Source organism: Lissotriton vulgaris, chromosome 2_1 (assembly GCF_964263255.1).
Source record: "Lissotriton vulgaris chromosome 2_1, aLisVul1.2, whole genome shotgun sequence".
NCBI classification, from domain to species: Eukaryota; Metazoa; Chordata; class Amphibia; order Caudata; family Salamandridae; genus Lissotriton; species Lissotriton vulgaris.
This window is the reverse complement of record NC_141687.1, coordinates 1980926709-1980954512: the sequence shown is the minus strand read 5'-3', so window position 1 is coordinate 1980954512 and position 27804 is coordinate 1980926709. Positions and strand designations below refer to the sequence as shown.

General features: G+C 48.5%; 1 protein-coding gene across 1 annotated transcript in view; it reads left to right on the top strand.

Moving 5' to 3' along the window:
* The window catches only part of PDIA3 (protein disulfide isomerase family A member 3), a 141144-nt gene that overhangs the window by 86596 nt on the left and 26744 nt on the right, over positions 1-27804 (top strand). Inside the window, exons 8-11 of the mRNA XM_086958188.1 lie at positions 5523-5705; positions 5929-6037; positions 6314-6442; positions 9105-9184. Of these exons, the coding sequence (XP_086814314.1) occupies positions 5523-5705; positions 5929-6037; positions 6314-6442; positions 9105-9184 (501 nt within the window). The remainder of the gene's footprint in view (positions 1-5522; positions 5706-5928; positions 6038-6313; positions 6443-9104; positions 9185-27804) is intronic.

The following is a 27804-nucleotide window of genomic DNA, read 5'->3' as shown; positions in this document are numbered from 1 at the left end:
CACCCGAACCTGTCCAGCCTCCTCCTCCATGCGTGGAGATTGAGCGGCGGCAGTTGAGGCCATTTGACTTGCCCCCTGAAGTCTGTGATGTGATTCTGGCAGCCAGGCGTCCCTCCACAAAGTCGGTATACGCCTGTCGGTGGAACAGATTTGTGGCATGGTGCACAGCAAAGGCTGTGGACCCTCTTTCTGCCCCTCTTTCCGAGGTTCTTCTTTTTCTTCTCTCTCTTGTCCAGCAGGGCTCTGCTCTGGGCACTATAAAGGGCTACCTTTCGGCCCTTTCAGCCTTTCTAAGGCTTCCTGATCAGCCTTCTTTGTTCAAGTCCCCTGTTGTAACGAGATTCTTGAAGGGCATCACACACGTGTATCCTCCTGTTCCGTTTGTGATGCCTCAGTGGGACTTGAACCTGGTTCTAACCTTCTTGATGTGTGCTCCCTTTGAGCCACTTCATTCCTGTCCTCTGTCTCTTGACTTTGAAAACGGCCTTCCTGGTTGCCATCACCTCTGCCAGGAGAGTGAGTGAGCTCCAGGCTCTTTCTGTCAAACCTCCTTTCTTGTCCATTCATCCAGACAAGGTGGTTCTAAGGACTAGACCTTCTTTCCTGCCCAAAGTAGTTTCTGCTTTTCACATCGGGCAGTCCATCACCCTCCCCTCCTTCTCGCCTCCGCATCCTTCAAAGGATGAAGAGCGGCTCCATCGTCTGGACCCAAAACGTGCGCTTTCATTTTACATGGATCGCACACGCCAGTTCCGGGTGGATGACCAACTGTTTGTTGGCTACGTGGGTGCGAAGAAGGGACGGGCGTTACATAAACGGACCATCTCTCGGTGGGTCGTTCTGTGCATCAAAGCGTGCTACTCTCTGGCTCGGAAGGAGCCTCCGGTTGGGCTGAGGGCCCATTCAACTCTGGCCACGGCGGCTACTACTGCCTTGGGCCGGGGTGTCCCTTTACAGGACATTTGCCAGGCGGCTACGTGGGCCTCGCTGCACACTTTTGCGAGGCACTACTGCCTGGATAGTCCAGTCCGGAGGGATGGCTTCTTTGGCCGTTCTGTCCTCCAGGACTTTCTGGTGTAGGAGTGTATTGGTTCGCAGACCCACCTCTGGGGTTGGTATTGCTGGGGTATCTATTCTAAGGTAAGGAATCTAATACTAACGTGTTTCTTTCAGATGAACAAGTTACTTACCTTCGGTAACGATAGATCTGTAAGAAACATTAGTTAGTATTAGATTCCTTACCGACCCACCCATCCTCCCCGTTCTGCGAACTGATACCTAGGGTTAAGGACATCCCTTTCAGGGCCCTAGTTTCAAATGGCACCAGTGTTGGTTCTCACATGGCTCTGCGTTTCCTGGCGCGGAAAAGCTGTGTGCAAAGAACTGACGTCAGCGCGCGGAGGCGGCGTCTATATACTCCAGCGACGTCATCACGGCGCACGACGCCAACGACGGACGCGGAGCCGCAGGGGACGCCTGCAGACGACGCCTACCGACGCGCAGGGGTACTGCTACGCAAAAGTTTCCGGATCCAGACAGACTGACGCCTGGGGATATTCTAAGGTAAGGAATCTAATACTAACTAATGTTTCTTACAGATATATCGTTACCGAAGGTAAGTAACTTGTTCGTCTTTCAGTAAGCTGTTACAAATCCCTTCTGGGGGTGATTTCCTCATGCATTCCTCTGATACCTCACTGCAGATTGCGAATGCGGACTCTTCAGGAACAGCTAGACCAACAATGGAGGCTAGTTCACGGCTCATTCGACGAAAAGGTGATTACTGTAGCAATGAAAAGAGCAGCCTTGTGGTGGACGAAGCAAGAACACCTTTCCCAAGGTCTATCCTTCGTAAGCAATCCGGCTCCTCAAGTGGTGACAACAGATGCTTCACTGGACGGCTGGGGTGCGGTGCTTCAAAGCGGGCATTGGTTTCCCCAGCAGTCTTCTTCATATCAACCTCCTAGAACTCAGGGCTATCGGGCTAGCACCACAGGTGTTTCTCCCACGACTGCAGGGGTTGCGTTCTCGTCCGCACGGACAACACCATGCCCATGCACTATATAAACAAGGAAGGGGGTACCAGATCTCTTCCGTTGTCTTAAGAGGCCCAGAAGATTTGGGAATGGGCTGTTCTTCACGGAATATCGTTGCATGTAGAACATCTACCAGGAGTTCTAAACGAAAAGGCGGACAGACTCAGCAGGCTGTCGTCAGTCAGCCACGAAAGGGAACTGAGCCAGGTGGTCTTGGAGATTTTTCAACGGTGGGGCAAACCCTCAATAGATCTATTTGCCACCCGATCAAGAAGAAATGCCGGTCCTACACAAGCAGGCTTCACCATTGAGGATCCTTAGGGAATGCGCTTTCGATAGCTTGGTCAAGAGTATTTGTGTACGCCTTTCCCCCCTCCCCATTCCGATGATCCTGAGGCTTCTCAGGAAGATCAAAGCGGAACCGTGCAAGATGATCTTAATGGCTCCTGCTTGGCCGAGACCGTTCTGGTTCACGGAACTTCACCTTCTGTCTCTCGTCGTCCTTCCGTAAACCGGAAGGAAAGTGTTGACCCTTTCTCTTCTCTGCCTCATCAACTTCTACCTTTTATCTCTTGTCCTTGGCTAATTTATCCATAAAAGTTCATCCATAAAAGTTCACTTGGCAGCGATCTCTCGCTACAGACGTTCTGCATCTGGACCTTCTCTCTGGTCTTCAAGAATAATTGAAGAGTTTCTCAAGGGTTTATTCCAAGTCTTTTCCCCGGTGAGGCCTCCGCCTCCCACTTGGCATTTGAATTTAGTTCTCACACAGCTCATGAAAAATCCCTTCGAACCGATTTATCGGGCGGACATAATTTCTTTCGTGGAAATTGGCTCTCCTTCTTTCCCTCACATCGGCAAGACTCATTGGAGAATTGCAGGCTCTCACAATACAGGAACCTTTTGTCCAGTTAAAAAAAAATACAGTGATTTTAAGAACTAATCTGAGGTTCATACCCTAAGTGCCTTCAGACTTTCACCTAAATGAACCTGTGATTCTCAAATCTCTTTCCTCTCCCTTCCACACCAGCGTAGAAGTCACTCCATTCTCTAGATGTGCAGCAGTGCTTGAAATTTTATTTGGATCGCATTAAAGGGTTTCGTAAATCTTCACAATTGTTAATCGCTTTTGGCGGTCCTCGCAAAGGCTTTCCACTTCCAAAGCAAAGTATTGCGAGATGGATCTCCAGTGCCATTCTATATTGCCACTCAACAGCGGGTAAGCCGCTGGACAGCAGGATCAGAGCACACCACGAGATCCGTGGCTTCATCTACAGCTCTCTTCGCGGGAGTACACATCAGAGACCTTTGCAGAGCTGCGACTTGGAGCAGCGTGCACACCTTTACGAAGCGCTACTGCTTGGAATCCCTGACACGAAGACACAGTTGTGGGCCAGGCAGTCCTGAGGAACCTCTTCCACTAATTGGTGAGCTTTCCCTACTATCCCTCCTTCCTATTTCTGCACATTTAGTATTTACTGTGGGTACAGATTGTTATTTTAGTATGTGATTAACTTCTATTATGATAGTATGGATACTAACCTGTCTTTATTGATGTCACAAAATGTGCTTTATTACTTACTGCTAGCCACTCTGATACAAGCTATGGGAATCTATGAAAGTTCCAATACTGGGGCAAGAAAACAAGTTACTTACCTGTAACCTTGGTTCCCCAGTATTGGTAACTTTCATAGATTCCCATGCGCCCACCCTCCTCCCCTGGGAAAGCGCCGCCATCAGCAGATTCGGTTACTGTTACACAACGGCTACGAAAATCTGAGGTTCCTTCTGGAGGGTTCTATGGGTTCAATCAATCAATCAATCAGTGACACTTATAAAGCGCGCTACATACCCGTAGGGTCTCAAGGCGCTGGGGAGGGGGGGTGCCGCTACTGCTCGAACAGCCAGGTCTTCAGCTTCTTCCTGAAGGAGAGGTGGTCTTGGGTCAGGCGCAGGTCGGACGGGAGGGAGTTCCAGGTCTTGGCGGCCAGGTAGGAGAAGGACCTTCCTCCTGTAGTCGCTCTTCGGATGCGGGGGACGGCGGCGAGGGCGTGGTTGGCTGATCGGAGGTGGCGTTTGGGAGCGTAGAAGTTGACTCGGCTGTTGAGGTAGCTCGGGCCTTGGTCGTGTAGGGCTTTGTGTGCGTGGGTGAGGAGGCGGAAGGTTATTCTCTTGTTGATGGGGAGCCAGTGAAGGTCTCTCAGATGTCCGGAGATGTGGCTGGATCGTGGGATGTCGAGGATGAGTCTGGCTGAGGCGTTTTGGATCCGCTGGAGTGGGTTGAGGCTCTTCTGATTGGCTGATGATTAGTTTTGGTCTATTTTACAAAAAGAGGCGGATATGCTACAAAACTGAATGAGGCCTGGGCCTTTTTCTATCTTTTGTACCTACTTCTATGTTTTTGTTACTGAGACTCCCATTCAGACTACGACGGGGAATGATGCAAGCTATGGGAATCTATGAAAGTTACCAATACTGGGGAACCAAAGTTACAGGTAAGTAACTTGTTTTCTTGTTCAGTGCCAGTAACTACTGTGGCATTGTGTACTTTTAAGACCAAAAAACAATTTTTGCTTTTACCATTGTTTGTTATAATGGTGAGGGCCTGGCAGCTCCCACCAATAAGGTTTTACAAAAACCATGCCAAAACACCACCACCACCAATTTGTGACCTACTGGCTTTGCCAGTGCTAGTTTATTCTGGTTTCTCATAATCTTATTGAAACTGGTTACACTGATTTTACATTATGAATATTTTTGGGAAATGTTAGCATGCATCAACACGTTACTAAATGATGGAAGAAATGGGACCTGAAATTTTTACAGTAGTTTATCAAAAAAATGTTTTTCCGGCTTTCATTTTTTTATGAACAATTTATTTTGAAAGCAAGGAATCAATCTTTCTTCCAAGCTTCTGTATACATTTGCATAAAATCAAAGAGCATTCTGGGAGCATTATACATAGCCTTATATTGCTTAAGTTTGAAAACGTGTGTACACATTTTAATACTGGAATCACTGTCAGTAGTGCAGTCGGAGGTTACAATAAATACTTAAATCACTCACCCTAATGATAAAGGCTTTCAATTAATGAACCATTAATACAAGTTTGAACAGCATTAACATGGGCAAAAATATTACCTCTAAGGCAGACCATGCCCTTACCTGATCCATAATGTGGTACTGAAAACTGGCAGACAAAGGGTTTGTGCTGCAGGGGGTTGGGCCTACTTGTCCCAAGGACAAAATATACATGAAAATGTGTTGCCCTTGACCCCAAACAATATGTCCTGAGCTTCCGGCTATAGGAATTCCACATCCCTGAGTGCCTGATATTGTACTTTTATCTTTAGAAGCTGTCACTGGTGTTTCTTCAGTGAGCCTTTCATTTATTTGTACATGAGCCTATGAATCAAGATTATTTGACATTTGTGAAATACTTGTTGCTTTCTGCACTATAAGATTTACTTCAATATTTCTTACTAGGGTTATGATGGTGGCAAAGAAGTTTTTGGACAATGGACATAAGCTGAATTTTGCAGTTGCCAATCGCAAGACGTTTGGCCATGAAGTTTCTGAATTTGGTTTGGATGGTAGCAGTGGTGAGCTCCCTGTTGTTGGAATTAAAAATGCCAAAGGCGAGAAATATGTCATGCAGGAAGAATTCTCGTAAGTAATTTGCATGCACCTTGTAATATTTGTAGTAGAAATGTTACTGTGTGTGTTTTATTTGCCTTACTATGACAGAGTGCCACCTCGATAATACATCTTGTACTACATGTTGCATTAGTCTATGTTGGCTAACCGGTATCAGTAATAGTTACAATAATGTATGTTTAGAAACTCTGAAGAAATGTTTACATAATTGTGCTTGTTTTTATTTCAATGGCAGGCGTGATGGAAAGGCTTTGGAAAGATTTCTTCAAGATTATTTTGATGGTAATCTGAAGAGGTACCTGAAATCTGAACCTATCCCAGAGAGTAATGATGGGCCGGTGAAGGTAAGATTGTGTTTGCTTCAAACTGAATCAGTCATATTGGATTTAATAGGCAATCTGTGTGTTTGGGGGGAATGGGGAGATATCAATGTCTTAATATATTTACCTCTCCTGTTTACTCCTGAACATTAGTAGTCTTTTCTCTAGGTTTATTGAGAACACGATCTGTGTTGCAGTTGCTCATTGATATTTCAGTAGGGCTAGCTAGGATTTGATATTTAAGTATTTAATCAGTGTAGTATATTGATTCCTTGAACTTATGCTTTTATTTTTCTTTAGGTTGTTGTAGCTGAGAATTTTGATGAAATTGTCAACGATGACGGCAAAGATGTTTTGATTGAGTTCTATGCGCCCTGGTGTGGACACTGCAAGAATCTTGAACCCAAGTACAAGGAGCTGGGTGAAAAGGTACTTCTCACCCCAATCCCCTTCCTGGCCTCCTCCACTACCAAATCACAACACCAGTGTTCATGAGGACTTTCAACCCTGGATATTCCTTTCAGATTTTGCCTTTAACTTTCTTAAAGGGGGCTTTTTTCAAATAAATCTGTCCACTTGGCTTACGGAGTCTTAGTGACACAAGATTTCCTGACCTTGTGAACGGCCTCATCCAGTTTTCCAAATAAGATCATGCTTGCACATTTGGTGCCACAGATGGATAGGTACATGAATACTAGTACTTGTATCAAAGCCTGCTGTACAACAGCAAAGCGTGACCAGCAACGTCAGAGTGGTGACAGTGGGCTATACCAATAGTAGTCTGACCACTGTGTTGTAGGTGGACCAGAAATGTGCAACCTTACTGTTGAGGAACTGCAGGGACCTGGTAACACAGACCAAACGAAGACCACCTTGGGTGAAATGGTGGAGAGCTATGGATTTGGTGACTGATACAAATGGAGTCTTTAGGCCAAGTCTTGCCTGTCCCTCATGTGAAATTTAGGAAGTTCATGCATTTGCATGTTGCATCTTAGCACAGTAAAACTAAACTGGTGGGTGATGACTGAATTGCAGAGACTACCTTGATGCTTGTGACAAACTTTGCACCTTCAAAAGCATGTTTCAAAATAATACTTCATACATTCATTCTGATGATATGAATTTCCTGGAGTTGCATTTAAGTAAAAATATATTCTTTTTGAAGAATTCTGTCAAAGTGTGCCTTTTACTTTGGTTACACTCTGACAATGAGATTTATTTGGTCATCCCCAAGAGTTGTTGATGGATTCTTGCAATGATAGACCGAACTTGGTCAGAATGTGTTTGAGGTTGCCTTAAGAGTTCAAATTTAACTGACATCTCGATAACCTCAAATGATCCAGTCTGTGTATTCAGTTCATTCCATGTTTGTCAAATTCATTCCTTGTTTGTCATTTTGACCTGGGATGTGAGTCATTTTGGAATGATTGACAGATTGCTGCACTTCAGTTGGCTTCTTTTTGCCTTGCGTAGTGGTTGATCGGAAACCTGGGCATTGGTGTACTTTTAATTAGAGGGAATGCAGGCATTCATAGGGGTTTAAAATGTAGACTAGATCCTTTGGGTAAAGAATGAGCTATGCTTATGGTCCCCAATTAGACCATTTTTATCAATTCATCTTAATGGTGCTTTGAATTCGGAGAGCAAACTTGTAAACATAATCGTAACGCCTTGTGTTGCTAGAAATTAAATCTTTGAGCACAAGAGACTATTGGTATATCCACTTCAGGCACCGGGGCATTTTATTTATTTTGAAGGTGTTTTGTGAAGCAGTGCATCCAAGTGGTAGGGAGCCAGGGGTGAGACTGGTCTTACTTGGCAGCATCAAATGTGTTCTGCCAATTCACACATAACCTATAATGTGAAATTAGAGGCCATTTTTCCTTAAGGGGGTCAGGTGTGTGTGGGGGTGGAGGGTGGCAGAATCATGTAGCGCAATGATCACTTTATGCCTAATCAGCATATGTCCGTTTTGGCCACCTGACCGGCTAATTGTTCATGGAAAGTGTGCACGAGGCCTAGATCTAGTAGGCCCAGATTTGTAACCCTAGTCTAAGGTGTAGAGGGGAATTAAAAGTTTTTATCAAACTTAATAGCTACTCTAAGACAATGAGTTTCAGGGGGAAGAAGCCTGCTGCAGGTTATCAGGTTGTCCAGAGAGGCAGATATCAAGTGCATAAGGATGATAATGGTAGGGAATGGTAGCCTTGAAAATGCCCATGGACAGTTTTGTGGACTATTCAAAGGGTCTTGAATTTTGATCTTTACCTTGAGAAGAAGCATGGCTTTGGACCCTTTGCAATTTTTCCAAAGCATTTTTATCATGTCTTTGGTTCTGACAATTTGAGTAATCCAGACAGAATCACACAACGTTGAAACAGTCTAAGCAATTCTTTATTTTCTTTTTTTGATGGGGTGGGACTTTGTTTCCTAGTGGGAGATTTAGATGTAATGCATTTTTGGCAATGACTTAAGGAAAAGGATGGATCCGTTTATTTAACTAGGAAAGAGGATGATATTATGGTTTTACAGGGGCCACTAAAATATTTGTTTAATGTAGAAAGGGGTGTTTGCCTTGTCTAGCCAGCAGGAGCACCAAGTAAACCTGTCGGTGTCCTCATGTGGTGGCTCTTCATATATTGTGCTTATACAAGCCCCCAGGCATTCCATGAATCAAATGTTCTTGTCCCATGTATCTAAATATGGAGGGCCAGTAGTTTGTTTAAATAAAAATGATTTAGAATAAATAAGATTGCCTGCATAAAGTCAGAAGCCTCCAGAGAGGGATAGCTCTACAGTGTGGTGTAACTAGACTTCCGACAATTTTCGAAATGCAAAATTACATTTTGGGAATAAGATGCATCATTTATATCATGAGTGACTATCTTCTCCACATTAAAAGGGGGAGCTTGAAGCCCTCCATTTGCTTCAAAATTGGAGCGCCAAATTCAGTGTACGTATAATGAAGAAGCCACCACTGAAATTCACACCGAGTACTATGTTTTTACCTTGATACTTCGGCCTCCATTGTCCACATATGCTATTCAGATTGAGAACAATACAAATCTAGTCCTTTTATATTTTTTAACAGCTTTCTGCTGATCCAAACATTGTTATTGCCAAGATGGATGCCACTGCAAATGATGTGCCTTCTCCATATGAAGTCAGAGGGTAAGTAGACTCTTGCAAGCTGTGACTTGTGAAAACGTACTTACTTTCTTTTTAGGTTACACTAATGATGAGCAGCTGGAATCATTCATTTTAGGTTGCAGCCTACCAGACAGTGCAGCTGACTGGTTTTCTAAAGATCTCTGGGGGACATTGAGAAAGTGGACATTCGGAATGCATTCCTCCTATTGCTTTCCATTGGCTTTTTTTAATCCCATTTTCTGGCTTTCTGTTTGCTGACTTCATGTGCTTTAGGCTGTCCAGCTCTACTTTCTCCCTCCTGTTGCCCAAAACTTGTTTACTGTATTGTTCCACAAACTCGCTTTCTGTAAACAGGTCTTTAAATCTTGTTCTTATCTTGTCACACCTGCTGGGCATTCAGAGACTGAGGTCAAATGTCTGGCTGTCTTACACGGAGCTTGGTGGTTTTCTTTCTGACTTCAAAGTGAGAGGATTTGTGACATTTATGCTAGCTACTGGGTGTCTCCTTAAGGAAGGCTGACTTTTTTTTTTTTTTTAGCACACAACAAAATGTAAACTGCTGACTATCAATTCAATTCATTGGATGATGACATGGTCACACATTATCGTTTGTGGGCTGCATGCTTTTATCAGTAAAACAGTATGTTAGTGGAAATGTAATGGTCCGTTCGAGGCCTATGAGCTGCAGATCGTACACTATGCATTAGATCGCCACCTGGTGTTTGCAGGTTGTTGTCTTCTTGGAGAAGTCTTTGTAGTCACAATATAGGTGACTCCTCCCTTGGACAATACTGCACATGGGCATCGGCTCCATCCTTAGATTGTTTTTTTCCGCCACTGGGTTCGGATGAAAGTTTCTCCGCTCCGGCTAGAAAAACTTTTCCAGCAACTTCGAAGCACAAAACTTCCACAAACTTCAGGAAACTACCTTCGACATCGAAGACAAGGCTTTTCCACAACATAACTCCATTCCGGTCATCGAAGTGGGCCGTTAGGCCTATCGACGCCGTGCGGCCTACACCACATGGAAAGAACTCCGTTCAAGAAATGCCCCGCAAAATTCCCGCATAGCGATCCTCACGAGGTTTGCAACCTCTGTCTTTCGCCGGATCACAACGAGTCGACCTGCACAGCTTGTGCGTCCTTCAGATCGAAGAAGACCATCCGGGATCGGAGGGCCCGTCGACACGAGATGAGATCAGTCCCAGCACCGTAGAATATTTTCGATGACTAGGTTCCGCTCGTTCCAGAAGAAGATTCGCCGGATCTCCAGATCATATCAGAGGCAGAGGTCTCGGACGACTCTATGCCATCACGTCAACCCGCGAGTACCTCTACCCCTGCACCCCATACACTGCCAAAGGCGAAGGTCAGCACTCCGCCCAAGGGGCCCAGTCGAGACCAAATGCTCCCTCTTGAAGCCCAGATTTCGAGCTCGGCTCCGAGGAAAACTACTATGCCTTCAGGTGCTTTGGCACCAAGCAAACCACACGTGCCGATTCCACTGCCTCCAACGGCACCGAGGCCAAAAGACTCTTCGGCACCAAGGCCACAAGACTCTTCGGCACCGAAACCAAAAGATTCTTTGACGCCGAAACCAAAAGACCTTTTGGTAACTAAATCAAAAGATCCTTCGGCACCGCAGACTAAAGTAGTACCGAAAGAAGCTCCGGCTCCGAAGCCGCCGACTTCCAAAGATAAAGACGGAAAGTCAGCTTCCACTCCGAAGACTACCGCTCTGGTGACAACACCCGCAAGGCCGGATTCCGAGGTTCCGAAGCCCTCTGACACGCCTGTCAAGCCGAAAGCAACACCTTCAGCACCAAGAACTTTGCCACAGGACACTGTAACACCTCCCAAGGCAAAACGACAAAAACAACCTCTGTCGGAACCGAAAAAATCGACGCCGAAGAAGGTTGTAGTGGAAGAAGAGGAAGAATTGTTCAGACCAGATCCTAAACAAAAGGATCTACATAAACCCAAAGACTGGACATGTGGGTGCTATTCCTCATAAGAGACCAGCAGAAACACCATCTACACCTGTGGTTCCTGCCAAAAAGGATTGCGCAACTTCCACTATGCACCCTCCCTCTCCTGCATCTCCTATCCCTCCTTACATTTCACCTCAAATCTCTCCTGTAGCTTTTCCTGCATCCTCACATTCACCACAAACTGATGAGGAGTATGACTTAGGTGGTGGGGAGGATCCGAATGCAGACCCAAATTCATATCCTTTAGATGAGGATGTCTATACTTTTCCACCACATAATGTGCCTGATATCCCGGATCCACAGACATACCCATCAAAGCCCTCTCCTCCAGAGGACATCATTTGCTTTGATTCCCTCCTACACAGAGCTGCTATCTACCACAATGTTACAATGCACTCGGATGACATTGAGGAGGATTTTCTGTTAGATACTTTTGAGCCATCACACAGATCCACTCGCATTCTTCCCATGATCAAAGGAGTTATTAAGCACGTCCCAGAAATATTCAAAGATCCTGTACGTGCTAGGGTACTGAATCCAAGGATAGAAAAGAAATATAGGCCTGCACCCTCTGACCCAACCTATATTAAGGGACATCCTTCTCTAGACTCATTGGTGGTGTCCAATGCAAGAGAGCGAATTCACAGACTTCTAGTGAAACGCCCCCACCTGACAAGGAATCCGAAGTTATTGATGCGTCGGGTAAAAGGATTGCTGCACAAGCTACAAATATATGGCGCATTGCGAATACACAAGCCCTTCTCTCACGTTATGACGGGGCTCATTGCGACCAATTAGAGACCTTAATACAGTACCTTCCAGATCAATATAAAGATCAGGCAACTGAGCTCATTCAAGAAGGCAAATTAATTTCAAATGCCTCCATCAAATGTGCACTAGTTGTCGCAGACACAGCTGCTAGAGCTGTAAATACTAGCGTGATACTCAGGAGACATGCATGGCTGCGCATTTCCTGGTTCAAACTAGGTGCAATCCACAATTTTGAACCAGCCTTTTAACCAAAACCAGTTATTTGGTCCAGAAGTAGACACTATGCTGGAGAAAATGAAAAAGGACACCGATACGGCAAAGTCAATGGGACCTCTACATCATTCCACCAATGTGTACAACACACTCAGCTGACAATTCAACTGTTGCACGACTTGGGGTTCACGATCAACTACACAAAGTCGCACCTAGAGCCTTCGCAAGTGCATCAGTATCTAGGAGCTACCATAAACACATCTACAGCTCTAGCATATCTCAGTCCAGCCAAGATACAGAGCATTCAAGCCTTAGTCTCAACTTTCCAACACCAACAGTCTCTCCAGGCAAGAGTGTTCATGAGATTAATAGGCATGAATGGCATCTTGCATAGTCATAGTGCCACATGCAAGACTGCAAATGCGTCCATTACAAGAGTGTCTAGCACGATAGTGAAATCAGGCTCAAGATCAGCTCACAGACCTGGTGTAGGTAGACAGCCGTACGCATCGCTCTCTGCAATGGTGGAACACCAAAAACTTGACGAGGACGGCCGTTCCTCAAGCCTGTTCCACAAATAGTGCACAACAGACTCATCCCTCACAGGATGGGGAGCCCATCTCTAACACCACACTACTCCAGGTCGATGGAACAACCAACAAAAGCTGTTGCATATCAACCATCTAGAGTTGCTAGCGATATTCTTAGCACTCAAAACTTCAACTTCTAGTACAGAACAAAGCTGTCTTAATCCGGACGGACAATATGACAGCAATGTACTATATACAAAAACAGGGGGGCACACTCTCTGCAACTGTCCCAGCTCGCACAGAACATTAGGAGATGGGCTGTTCCTCAAAACATATCTGTTAGCGGAACACCTTCCAGGAGTTCACAATCAGATAGCGGATCTGTTAAGTCGACAGTCACAACAGATTCATGAATGGGAACTACATCCACAAGTTCTTCAACCATTCTTCCAACATTGGGGACATCCACACATAGACCCGTTTGCCACCCATGAAAATGCAAAATGCCCAACCTTCGCCGCCAGGTTCCCACACCCAAGGTCATAGGGCAATGCAATATGGATGAACTGGTCAGGCAGATTTGCGTAGTCAAGTCAGAGAATTTATATAGCGCACTACATACCCAGAGGGTCTCAAGGCGCTTGAGGAGGGGTGGGGACTTACTTGTCAAATATCCACGTTTTGAGTTGCTTTCTGAATGCTAGGTGGTTCTGGGTAAGGCGAAGGTAAGTGGGAAGTGAGTTCCAGGTTTTAGCAGCCAGGTAGGAGAAGGATCTACCTCCCATGGTGGTTTTGTTGATGCGAGGTACAGTGGCAAGGGCTTGGTTGGAAGATCGTAGCTGGCGGGAGGGGGTGTAGAAGGACAGTCGTGTGTTGAGGCATTCTGGTCCGATTTCGTAGAGTGCTTTGTGTGCGTGGGTTAGGAGCCGGAAAGTGATCCTCTTATTGACTGGAAGCCAGTGGAGGTTTTTCAGGTGACCAGAGATATGTTCTTTGCGCGGGATGTCTAATACGAGCCTGGCTGAGGCGTTTTGGATTCGTTGGAGTTTTTTCTGGAGTTTAGCGGTAGATCCGGCGTAGAGGGTGTTCCCATAGTCCAGTCGGCTCGTGACCAGAGCGTGGGTGACCGTTTTCCTAGTTTCGGTGGGGATCCAACAAAATGTTTTTTTGAGCATGCGAAGAATGTTGAAGCAGGATGAGGAGACGGTGTTGACTTGTCTGTTCATTGAAAGTGAGGAATCCAGGATGACGCCCAGGTTCCGGGCGTGGTCTGTCGGGATGGGTGCATTTCCAAGGGCTTCTGGCCACCAAGAGTCGTCCCATGCGGAGGGGGAGGTACCTAAGATGAGGACTTCTGTTTTATCTGAGTTCAGTTTCAGACGGCTGTGCTTCATCCATTCGGCTACTTCTGTTATTCCTTCGTGTAGGTTAGTTTTGGCGGTGCTAGGGTCATTGGTGAGTGATAGGATCAGTTGAGTGTCATCCGCGTAGGAGATGATGTTGAGGTAGTGTTGGCGGGCGATGGCCGCGAGCGGGCTCATGTATACGTTGAAAAGGGTGGGGCTGAGTGAAGATCCTTGTGGTACGCCGCAGATGACTTCAGTGGCCTCTGACTTGAATGGTGGAAGGCGGACTCTCTGGGTTCTTCCGGTGAGGAACGAGGTGATCCATTCTAGTGCTTTTCCTTGGATTCCGATGTTTCTGAGGCGCTGTAGAAGGGTGCTATGGCAGACTGTGTCGAAGGCTGCGGAGAGGTCGAGGAGGATGAGGGCGACTGTGTCTCCGTTGTCCAGTAGGGTACGGATGTCGTCTGTTGCTGCGATGAGTGCGGTCTCAGTGCTGTGTTTGGCTCGGAAGCCGGACTGTGAGGGGTCGAGGGATTTGTTGGCTTCGAGGAAGGCGGCGAGCTGGTTGTTGACAGCTTTCTCGATGACTTTGGCCGGGAATGGAAGGAGCGAGATGGGGCGGTAATTTTTGAGTTCGGTGGGGTCCGCTGTGGGTTTTTTCAGAAGGGCGCTGAGTTCAGCGTGTTTCCAGCTTTCCGGGAAGGTGGCGGAGTTAAAGGAGCAGTTGATGACGTCTAGGAGGTGCGGTGCTATGATGGAGTCTGCTTTGTTGAAGATGTGGTGAGGGCATGGGTCTGTGGGGGATCCTGAGTGGATGGAGTTCATCAGGCGGATGGTGTCCTTAGTGGAGATTGGGTTCCAGTCATTAAGGATGTTCGAGGGGGGTGAAGGTCCAGCAGATGGTTGGGTGGGTTGGTCTCCGGGTTGGTTGTCGAAGCTGTTGTGGATGTCTGCAATTTTGTTGTGGAAGAATGAAGCTAGGGAGTCGCAGAGGGCTTGAGAGGGGGTGATGTCGTTAGAGTTGGCCGAGGGATTGGTAAATTCCTTGATGTTGAAAAGTTCCTTGCTGTTGTGGGCGTTGTTATCTAGTCTGTCCTTGAAGGCGGTTTTCTTGGCCTTTCGGATCAGTTGGTGGTGTATGCGGGTGGCGTTTTTGAAGGCGTCCTTGGTGCTGGTGGTAGGGTCTTTTTTCCAGGTCTTCTCAAGGGAGCGGCAGAGTTTCTTGGATTTCTTAAGATCATCGTTGAACCATGAGGCCTTCTTGCTGCCAAGTTTGCTTTGTCGTTTTTTCAATGGTGCTAGGATGTCGGCGCTGTTGGATAACCATAGGGTGAGGTTGGTGGCGGCTTGGTCGGGGTTTGAGGAGTGGGCTGGGGGGTTTAGAAGCAGCGATGAGGAGATCTGGTCGATGGTGATTTTGTTCCAGTTTCTTTGCAGAGTTGGTTGGGGGTGGTTGTTGGGTTTGGGCTTGTTGTAGGTAAAGTGAACGCAGCTGTGGTCAGTCCAGAGGAGAGCCGTAGTGTGGCTGAAGGAGACATGATTGCTGGAGGAGAAGATAGGGTCGAGAGTGTGACCTGCGATGTGGGTGGGGGAAGTGACCAGTTGTTTAAGTCCGAGGTTGTCCAGAAGGGTGGTGGAGTTGCGGTCGTTGTTCTTTTCAAGGTGAAAATTGAGGTCTCCCAGAAGGATGTAATCTTTGGAGGGGAGCGCGTGTGGAGTGATGAAGTCCGTGATGTCCTCACTAAATTGTGCGCGGGGTCCTGGTGGCCTGTAAAGGAGGGTGCCTCTGAGTGTGGTCATGGGGTCGATGTGGATCTGGAAGTGAAGGTGTTCAGAGTTGGCGAGATTGGCGTCAGAGCTGGTTGAGATGCGGATGGATTTCTTGTGGACGATAGCGATTCCTCCTCCTGTGTGGCTGGTACGGTCCTTGCGTATGATCTTATAATCTTCTGGGATGGCAATGGTGATGTCTGGGGCGGAGGAGGCGTTCATCCATGTTTCTGTTAGGAAGGCGATGTCCGGAGAGATGGTGTCTAGTAGATTCCATAGGTCAATGGCGTGCCTGTGGACCGATAGGGTGTTGAGCAAGATGCATTGTAGGTGGTTGGGGTCGGGAGTCTGTGATCTTAGCGGAGTTGTTGACGGTGCCGATGAATTTGCAGGAGTAGCATGAGAAAGGTCCATGGGTGTGTCCATGGGTGTGTCCAGGAGCGGCTTGGACGCAGTTGGGGGAGCGGCCGGGGTTAAGGGCTAGGAGGGTGGTGGCATCGTAGGTAATTCAGGAGGGCTGGGCAATGCGAGGGCCAGGGGGTCTGGCGCTGGGTGCGGTCCAGGCGCGGACGGGCGTAGACGGGCTTACCTTTGGCGCAGCCGTAGCGCGTGGACGCTGCGCGTTGGGACATCTGACATTTAAAGGATGGTGGTGGGGGCGGAGCGTGGGAGGGTCAGCAGCTGGGAGGCGGTAGCGGGGAGGAGGGGCGAGCCAGGAAACAACAACACGGAATACAAAATGGAGGTCAAAGGGGAGGCGAGGCAGGGGCAGTAAATAGCCTGAGTCACAGAGAGAGAAATCTGTGTAATGCAGTTGCTGGTAGAAGAGAGCAAACACACTCTAATATAACGCAGGGCGGGCGGCGCTACAATTTCAAGCGCTATGAGAGTCGGTCTGATGAAATACGGAGCCTACGTAATTATAAGCAGCTTCTGAAATTACACTACGCTAATGTAGCTGATCGCAGGCGATACTGTATAGTTCTGTGAGGGCTGCGATGATCACCAGGGCAGGCAGGCAGCAGAAGTAATGGGAGGCAGGCAGCAGCAGCAATGGAGAGGAGCGAGGAGGGAGCAACCGGTCAGGAACGAGTCCGGGCGGTCGCTTTTCCGCCTCTCCCCCTCATTCCACTTGTGGTGCGCAAGCTCAAACAGTCTCTCAAGCTCATTCTAGTAGCTCCCACATGGGCACGCCAGCCGTGGTTCACCACACTACTAGATCTCTCTCTGGTTCCACATCAAAAGTTACAGCTCACAACCTCGATGTTAACACAGAACAATGGAGAAATCGGCACCCAAACACGAACCAATTGAATTTGGTGATCTGGCTCCTGAAGTCTTAGTTTGGTTCTTAACCTACCACCAGACTGCATGAATATCATTGAAGAGACTAGGAAACCCACTACTAGAGCGTGTTATGCCGCCAAATGGAAAAGATTTGCAATATATTGCAAACATAATCACATTGATCCACTGGATGCTTCCATCCAAAATATCATTTGTTACCTTTGTTACCTTTTACATCTACAAAGGTCTAATTTGGCATACTCTTCCATACGCCTACATCTTGCAGCAATTGCAGCCTATTTACAAAACAAAACAACAGCAGGCATCTTTTATTTACAAAACAGACATCACTTTTTAGGGTACCTGCAATTAAAGCATTTATGGAAGGATTAAAAAGAATCCCTCCCAGGCTGCCACCTTCTCCAGTATGGAGCCTAAATCTGGTCCTTGCAAGACTCATGGGACCCCCTTTTTGAGCCTCTGCATAAATGTGAACTGCAATTTCTCACATGGAAAACTGCTTTCCTTGTTGCCATCACCTCTCAGAAGAGTAAGTGAAGTACAATCCTTCACTATACAAGAACCATTCTTTCAAATAGACACTAATAAAGTGGTTCTCAGGTCTAATCCAAAATTTCTTCCAAAGATTATCACACCTTTTCATTTAAACCAATCTGTAGAGTAACCTGTGTTTTTCCAAAACCCAGACTCTATAGCAGAAAGGACCTTACACATGTTATACTACATAGATGGAACCAAATCCTTTAGAAAGACAAAACAATTGTGTGTATCTTTCTCTCCTCCACACAAAGGCAACCCTATCTCTAAGGGTGGGATTGCCAGGTGGATTGTTAAGTGCATACAGATATGCTATCAAAAAAGCTAAACGCAGGCTAAGTTCCTCCTAGAGCACACTCCACCCGCAAGCTAGGAGCCTCTATGGCTTTCTTAGGAAATATACCATTAAAGGACATATGCAAGGCAGCAACATGGTCTACACCACACACCTTCACTGAACACTATTGATGTGCAAGCCAAGCAGCAAGCTGCAGTAGGCCAGGCTGTCCTTAGAACTTTATTTCAGACTACTGCAATGGATACAGGTGACCACCACTAGAGGAGACACTGCTGCACAATCGATGCATAGTGTACGATCTGCAGCTCATATGCCTCGAACGGAAAATGCTACTTACCAGTATGCATCTGTTCTTGGCATGTAGAGCTGCAGAGTCATACACGCCCTCCCGCCTCCCCGGACCTGTATCCATTCCAGTTCTCATCTTACTTGGATGCACATGCATGGACATCCTTTTTTTTTTTTTCTTCTTACTGTATCTTTACTAACTCCATAATTTCCCATCATGGCAAACAATCTAAGGATGGAGCCGATGCCCATGCGCAGTATTGTTTAAGGGAGGAGTCACCTATATCGTGACTACAAAGACTTCTCCAAAAAGACAACAACCTGCAATCATCCGAGCCCAACACCAGGTGGCGATCTAATGCATAGTGTACGGCTCTGCAGCTCTACATGCCAAGAACAGATGCATACTGGTAAGTAGCATTTTCCTTTCAATTCAAGATGTGCTGTGTGATGGTAGTATGCTACCATACAATGCATACTCCACACCACGCCGATGCACTGTACCCCACACTACTCTACGCCACTACACACTGTGCCACTCCACCATACTGTGCAACACTGCACTCTCGCCAATGCACTCTACTATGTGCCACTCCACTGTATGCCAGTGCACTCTGTAAATCCTCTCTACCCACTCCAGTCTACTCTGCACCACTATACTCTATGCCACTGCATTCTACACCATTGTACTGCCACTGCACTCTACTCCACCCTGTTCTACTCTGCATCACTGTACTCAGATATTGCTCTCCAAGTCAGTCTACTCTACTCTACTGCACTCTACTCCAATGAACTCCACGCCGCTCTACTATATATCACTGCACTGTATAACTGTATACTCGACAACACTGCACTCCCTGCCACTGTACTTTTGTTTCTCCATTCTACGCCGATGCACTCTACGCCAATCCACTCTAAGCCACTGAAATCTACTCTTAATCTACTCTATGCCCCTTTCAGTTTACACCGCTCTATTCCATGGCACTCTACACCTATGTGTGCTACACCACTTTACTCAACCAGTACATTTTACACTGCACAGCTGCACTCTGCAAGTCTACCCTGCACAGCGCCACTGAACTCTATGCCACTCCATCGCTCCATTCTATGCCAGTGTACTCTACGCCAATCCACTCTGTGGCATTACTGCACTCTATGCCAATGCAGTCTACTACTCTACATCACTCTACATTAATGCCCTCTACACCACTCAACTCTGCACCACTCTACTCCAATGCACTCTAAGCCAATAAACTCTAGGCTACTCTACTCCAGTGCACTGTACGCCACTTTAGGTCAATGAACTCTGCATCACTATTCTATGTCGATGCACTCTACGCCACTCTGCATCACTCTACTCCAGTGCACTCTACCTCATTCTACTCCAGTGAACTCTATGCCACCCTATTCTGCATTGATCTACTTTAAGCCACTCTGCCCCACTCTGCCCCTACGCCACTACTCTGTCCTACGCCACTACTCTGTCCCACTCTGCCCTGCACCACTCCACTCTCTGGCACTCCAGTCTTCAGCTCTGCACTCTACGCCACTACTCTGTCCCACTCTGCCCTCCACCACTCCATGCCACTACTCTGTCCCACATTGCCCTGCACCACTCCACGCTACTCTCTGGCACTCCAGTCTTCAACACTGCCCTCTACGTCACTACTCTGTCCCACTCTGCCCTGCACCACTCCACTCTACGCCACTACTCTGTCTCACATTGCCCTGAGTACAGTAGCTTTGCATTGTACTCTACGCCAATCCACTCTAAGCCACTGCACTGTACTCTGAAACCATCTACTCTACGGCAGTGCAGTCTATGCCACTCTACCCCACTCTACGCTATTCATTATCGCTGCACACTACAACAATGCTCTGTTCATCACTTTACTCAAAATAAATAAACTGTCACTGTACTTCATGACAAGCTACTGGGCACTCTGTTGCGGGCATTCTGTCCCAAACGAATCTAATGTGCACCTCACTATGACCCTGTGCTCTATGCATCTTCACTCTGCGCCTCTACTCCATGCCACTATGCATCACTGCACTCACCGGCACTCCGGTCTGGGCCTCTCTACACTAATCTACTCTCTGGCACTCCGGTCTGGGCCACTCCACACTGATCTACTTTCTGGTCCTCTGTCCTTCAAGACTCCACTCTCTGGCACTCCAGTCTTCAACTCTGTCCCACTCTGCCCTGCAACCACTCCACGCTACTCTCTGGCACTTCAGTCTTCAATGCTGCACTTTTACGCCACTACTCTGTCCCACTCTGCCCTGCACCACTCCCTGGCACTCCAGTCTTCAACGCTGAACTCTACGCCACAACTCTGTCCCACTCTGCCCTGCACCACTCCCTGGCACTCCAGTCTTCAAAGCTGCACTCTACGCCACTACTCTGTCCCACATTGCCCTGCACCACTCCAATTACTATCTGGCACTCCAGTCTTTAATGCTGCGCTCTACGCCACTACTCTGTCCCACTCGGTTTTGCACCGCTGCACTCTACGCCAATCTCTGGCACTTCAGGCTTCAACGCTGCACTCTACGCCACTACTCTGTCCTGTACCACTCCACGCCACTTCTCTGTCCCTCTCTGCCCTGCACCACTCTATTCTATACAGCTGCGCTTCACACCAATGGGCATTAAACCACTTTACTCAAAACCAGCACCCTCAATGCCACTGCATTGACACTATTCTTCAGCACTGTACTCTGTACCTCTGCACTACTCTCTGCCACTCTGTGCACCTGCACTCGATGTTGCGGCACCACTCTATGCCCCTACACTACTCAATGCTCTTACTCTCTACCCTTGCACTCCTGTGCCTCTACACTAGTCTATGCCACTCTGTCCCTGCACTGTGCGCCTCTCCTCTGTGCCACTCTGCTTTACGCCGCTCTACAGTACTGTCACCGCTCTGCTCTAAAATGTTTGATCTGTTTATTGATTTTTGCAGTAGAAATAATACAGGAGTACAGCACATGCATGAGTAGTGTATGTACGCAGGGTTAACAATAGGTATCAATACAGCAGTTAACCATGGTGGAAACTGTACAGGTGACGAGTCGGTGAGAAACCAATACCATGACTTAAAGTACAGTTCGGTTCACCTGAGTGGCCTATACCCATGTTCCTTCTACGTTCTAGCAGTCCCAGTCCTTTTAATGAAATTCAAGGAAATTAATTACATTCAGATTAGGCATGTATTGTCCTGTTGAGTACTCTTGTGAATTCCACATTGCATAATGGAACAGACAGTCATGCAAGCTCAAAATAAGTTTTGCTGACATCAAGTAAGTTTAGGGGATTAATAAGCTTTTAAAAAAATAGAACTAACCAACCTCTGGCAAACCAGTACTCAAAGCATCCTTCCCAAGACAAATGGTGAATACATCTGATAGGCTATAAGACCAGTGTTTTCCAAATATTACACTCTCCCATTTATATGTCTGTACATGGTCATATCACCCTATATGTCCTGTAACACTACTCTAAAATACTCTGCTCTATGCTACTCCAGGACAATCTACAACTCTGCTCCAACCTACTCTACAATACACTGCTCCACTCTACGCCACTCCACTCTTAGATTGTACGCCATTGTATGCCACTCCACTTTATGGTCTTCCACTCTACTTCCTCCACTGCACAACACTATGCTACTCCACTTCCTCCACTGCACAACACTATGCTACTCCACTAACTTTTAGCCATGCTGGACAGCAGCTACATTGGTGTACAATATTGCTAACACATGTTGGCAAAGCCAATAGCTTAGCTCTTGCATAGGCGCGACCAATTGGCTTTGCCAATGCGTGTTGTGATCTTTATTAATGGTGGCACTTGCTCACAGCTGAAAATTCTGATAGCAAGTTTCATACCACTGTTGCTATAAGTAATACTGTTGCTAAAGATTACTACATCATTTACCTCTGAATAAAAGACTGATCTGACATTGCTGAGATTCACAAGCAAGACTTGCTTACTACAGCAATTAGCAGCTGCAAGTGTTTAACTTGCTGACCCATCTATTTCCAGAACATTCTGTTGTGGTCATTTAAAACTAGTTTACTAAAACTTTTATAGTATGCAAAACGATCCTATGCCTCTGTACTAAATATTCATGGAAGTTTTATTTTATTTTTTGGGGGGGGGGGGGTTGACGCCAAGTTTTTTGTCTCAAGGTGAGGCCTCTGCCCTAGAGCCTCTCATCTTCAGTCCAGTGGATGGTCTGAAGGAGACCCAGACCAGCCACGAAGTCTAAACCTAAACAGAGTACAAGAAGTCTCAGTTATGTACTTGAAGCTCTGGCACTGTCTCATGCAATCATGTTGTTTGTGCTAGTACTTCAGGGTTGGGTAGGATTATTTCCCCTCAACTCCTATCACTCTTGATCCGGATGCTGTGAGTTAGAAATAGCTTTGTCCTGCTACTTCCACTGGCACCTCTGTCAAGGACACCTCTACTGGAACCTGTTCAAAAAAACGTATGGAGGAGATGGGAGCTCGGGAGGCCCCTATGTCTGGTGCCATAGGTCTTGTTCCACTTTGAGAAGCTGGACTACTCTCCCACTGCTGCTTAGTATAAATAAAGGTTCGAGGCATGTGGGCTGCTAAATTCACATCTAGTGCATAGATCGCCGCCTAGTGTTGGGTCCGGATGATTGCACATTGTTGTCCTGGAAGAGTCTTCGAAGTATCACGAGATAGGTGGCTCCTCCCCTGGACTACAGTGCGCATGGGCATCGACTCCATCCCCAGATTGTTTTTTTCCGCCATTGGGTTCGGATGTGATTTCGACGCCTCCTGTTCGGAATCGATATAAAACAGTTTTAAGGCCAAAAGGCTTTTAGTAATTAGTCGGTATTGTTCCCGTTCGGTCTCGTGTTCATTCCTACTCTTCGAGTGGGTTTTCGTGGAGTCAGTGACTCTTCGATCATCGAGGCCCTGTCGACGCAGCAAGACCCCGACGATACTGCGATGGAACGGAGTCAGTTCAAGTTCTGCCCCGTGTGTGGTTCCAAGTACCCACACATCGACGTGCACCCCGTGTGCAACAAGTGTCTTTCGCCGGATCACGACGAGGCCAACTGTATGGCCTGTTCCCGATTCCGATCGAAGAAGACCATCAAGTCTCGGCGCGTGGCCCGTCTTGAGGCCCACCGATCGGCTCCGGCGCCAGAGGACATCTTTGGAGACCCTGCTGCAGAGGAGCAGGAGCTTAATCTGCAGATTTCGCCGGCATCGGCGGAGGTCGAGGCCGACTACGGAAAGGAAGTCGAGTACCGCGTCCTCGGAGAAAACATCGAGGAGGTAGGGGACGACGAAGAACCGTTTGGGGCCGTGGAAGATAGCTCGGAGGATGAGCTATGCCCCGAAAAGACTTTTATTCCGGCTTCGGTCACGGGATCGCCTCAAGGCCTTACCCACGACCATTTGCCTCGTCCCTCCGCCCCGCCTGTCGGCCCGGCTACGGACGCCCCTACGGGACCGGTTTTACCGAAACTGAAACCGAAAGTGGTGGACACCTCTACGGAGCCTCCATCGAAGAAACCGAAACCGAAAGTGAAACCTTCCGGACCGGTCACGCCCAAGGGGGGCGATGCTTCATCGACACAAAAGACGGCGGCTGCGTCATCGGCGCCGTCGTCTTCGAAGACGTCAGCTACGTCATCGACACCGTCGTCTTCGCACGCCTCCAGGCCGAGAGACTGTGGATGCGGCTAAGGGCCCTAAGGTGTCTGTGCCCTCGGGCTCGGGAAGGGCCTCGGTGCCGACTACTGTCAAGCGGGCCGCGTCGGCGACGTTGGAGGCCCCAGTGCCGAAGAAGTCGATGGCCGACCCGAAGACCTCGGGTGGCGCTGGGGACGGTTTGACAACTCCCAAGCCCAAGAAGGTGTCGACCGCGCTCCAGTCTTCGCCGGGGGGCGGATCGAGGGCGTCAGTCGGATCGACGAAGCCGTCCGCTTCCTTTACGAAGCAGGTGCAGGACTCCCTCAAGCGGATTCGTAGTAGGGAGTCGGTGTCGACCCCGGGAGCCCCCTCTGAATCTACTCCGGTGGTGTCGAAGAAGCAGGCCTCGATGCCGATTCACTTCACCCTGCCTCCGAAGGTGGTGCCTAAGGCTTTTGCGCCCAGGTCGGTGCCCGCGGACTCGATGGAAGGCGGGCACACTCAACTGAGTGGCGATTCGGGTCGACGGGCTCCCTCGGATGACGAGTCGGAGCATTACATCGATGCCGACACGGGGAGGTTGACGTTTGTGATCCCATTAAAGAAGAAGAAGCCGCTCCCAGGGTCTCCTCAACTGGTGGAGCCTCTTTACCAACCAGTCGCGAGCCCGGAGCCTTCACCCACTGGTTCAGATGTTGCAGAGGGTGAGCAGGAGGAACAGTATACCTTTCCTGAAGGCAATGACCCTGATGAACTGCGAGACTCCTGGGGGCCATCTGGGGATCAGGGGGACGACCAGAATATCCCTGACCCGCAGGCCTATGGGCCTAAGACTTCCCCCACAGAGGATTCAACGGCGTTCAATGCCCTGATTGAAAGGGCTGCTGCTAATCACAGTGTACCTATGCATGCAGACCCAGTGGAGGTGGACTTCCTGTTCGACACTTTTTCTACTGCCGAAAAGTCTGTCAAGATTCTCCCTATGCTTAAGGGTATGCTGAAACATGCCACTGACATTTTCAAGGACACTACTAGGGCACGAGTGGTGAACCCTGGATTGAGAAGAAGTACAGGCCGGCACCTGGGGACCCTGCTTTTATTCGGGGCCAGTTGCCTCTGGACTCTTTGGTGGTCTCCAATGCTCGCAAGAGGGCGAACTCTCAGACGAAGGGTGAAGCTCCTCCCCCAGACAGAGTCTAAAGTGCTAGAGGCATCGGGGAAAAGGGTGGCAGCGCAGGCAGCCAACATATGGCGCATCTCCAACACACAGGCCCTGTTGGCCAGATACGACAGGGCACACTACGACACATTAGAGCAGCTTCTGCAACACCTCCCTGATGAGTTCACAGAGGGCGCGGAGATGCTCATCCAGGAGGGCAAGCTCATCTCCAACGCTGCTATTAAGTGTGCACTGGACGTTGCTGATACCGCGGCAAGGTCCATCAACACTAGTGTGATGCTGAGACGCCAGGCCTGGCTCCGCATCTCTGGTTTCAAGCCTGACATACAAACAACTATCCTTAACCAGCCTGTCAATCCCGACAGTCTGTTTGGACCAGAGGTGGACTCCACTCTTGAGAAGATTAAGAAGGATACTGAGACGGCGAAATCCATGGGTGCGCTTCAGTCTCAGCCATTTCGGAGCAGCACTTTTCGTCGCTCAGGCAATCGGGGTATTGCCAGAGGACACTTGGCACAGCAGACGCAATTTACCAGGGGTGGTGCACAATCCTCGTACTCACCGCAAAAGAGAGGTGGTTACAGAGGGAACAACTCCAAGGGCAGAGGCAGAGGCAACAACAGCGGCCGTTCCTCTGCCGCTAACAAACAGTGACTCCCTGTCACTGCCCCCCGACCATCTGACACCTGTCGGGGGGAGACTCCAGCAGTTCCTGCCCGTCTGGAAGTCCATCACCACAGACAGGTGGGTGCGGCAACTTATCCAATTCGGTTATTGTCTGGAGCTCACATCACCTCCTCCCAATATTCCCCCAAGACACCGTCCTATGTCGGCAGAGCACTTGCACTTATTGCAGCAGGAGGTTCTTGTTATGCTGCAAAAAGGCGCTATAGAGCTCGTGCCGGAAGAAGAACAAGGCACAGGGGTCTATTCCCTGTACTTCTTGGTACCAAAGAAGGACGGTTCGCTCAGGCCCATCCTCGACCTACGCCCGCTCAACATGTACATTCTTTCAGAACACTTCCACATGTTGACACTGCAGCAGGTCCTTCCACTGTTAGAACAGGGAGACTTCCTCGCGACCTTGGATCTCAAGGACGCTTACTTTCACATACCACTCCATCCATCCCACAAAAAATACCTCAGGTTCACTATTCAACACAGACATTACCAGTTCAAAGTACTGCCCTTCGGAGTGACCACTGCCCCCAGGGTGTTCACGAAGTGTCTGGCGACCGTGGCGGCGCATCTCAGGAGACAGAACATACATGTCTACCCGTATCTGGACGACTGGCTGGTTCAGGCCAAGTCGGCTCAGCAGTGCGCCGCGGATATGTCCAGCACTATTCACCTTCACAGTCTGGGGTTCTCGCTCAATTATCCAAAGTCGCACCTTCAGCCAGCCCTTGTGCGGCAGTACTTGGGCGCGACGATCAATACTCAGACTGCTACAGCTCAGCCGAATCCAGTGAGGATCAACAGCATCCAGTCACTGATTCAGAGGTTCAGACCACGACACTCGCTTCCGGCGAGAGTGTTTCTGCAGTTGATAGGCATGATGGCCTCCTGCATCTTCATTGTCCCGCACGCGAGGTTGCACATGCGTCCTCTCCAGGAGTGCTTGGCGCACCAGTGGACTCAGGCTCAAGGACAGTTGAAAGACCTAGTGTTGGTCACCGGTCGGGCATACAACTCTCTGCATTGGTGGACTCCACACAACCTTTGCAAGGGCCGACCGTTCCAAGAGCCTGTGCCACAGATTATCCTGACGACGGACGCGTCTCTGCAAGGGTGGGGAGCGCATGTGCTCCATTACACGGTGCAGGGACTGTGGTCGGCACAACAGAGGAGGATGCACATCAACTACTTGGAACTGATGGCAATCTTCATGGCACTGAAGTCCTTCAAGGTGCATCTGTGCAACAAGGTCGTGTTGATCCGGACGGACAACATGACTGCAATGTACTATATCCAGAAACAGGGAGGAACACACTCTCCGCAGCTGTCTCATCTGGCTCAGAGCATGTGGAAGTGGGCCATTCAGAGGAACATCTTCCTCATGGCGGAGCACCTCCCGGGCAAGGACAATCAGATGGCGGATCTGCTCAGCAGGCACAGCCACCAACTGCACGAGTGGGAGTTACATCCATCAGTACTCCACCCGTATTTCGAAGAGTGGGGTCATCCAGAGATAGACCTGTTCGCGACAAAGGAGAACGCAAAATGCCAAAGCTTCGCCGCCAGGTTCCCACACCCGCAGTCGCAGGGCAATGCGATATGGTTGAACTGGTCAGGCAGATTTGCGTACGCTTTTCCCCCAGCCCCTCTCATATCGCTGGTGGCGAGAAAGCTGAAGCAGCACTCGATGACACTCGTCCTGGTTGCTCCAACGTGGGCGCGCCAGCCGTGGTACACCACGTTTCTGGAGCACTCCGTGGTACCGCATCGAAGACTGCGCCTCACGCCCAGGCTCTTGACGCAGAACCATGGCGACATTCAGCATCCAGATCCGCAACAGCTCAACCTGGCGATCTGGCTCCTGAAGTCCTAGAGTTTGGCTATCTTGGTTTGCCCCCGGAATGCATGGACATTATCCGAGAAGCAAGAAAGCCCACTACCAGAGCTTGCTATGCAGCTAAATGGAAGCGGTTTGTCGTTTACTGTACAGAACATCATATCAACCCGCTGGATGCGTCCATTCCTGATATTATTTGCTATTTGTTGCAT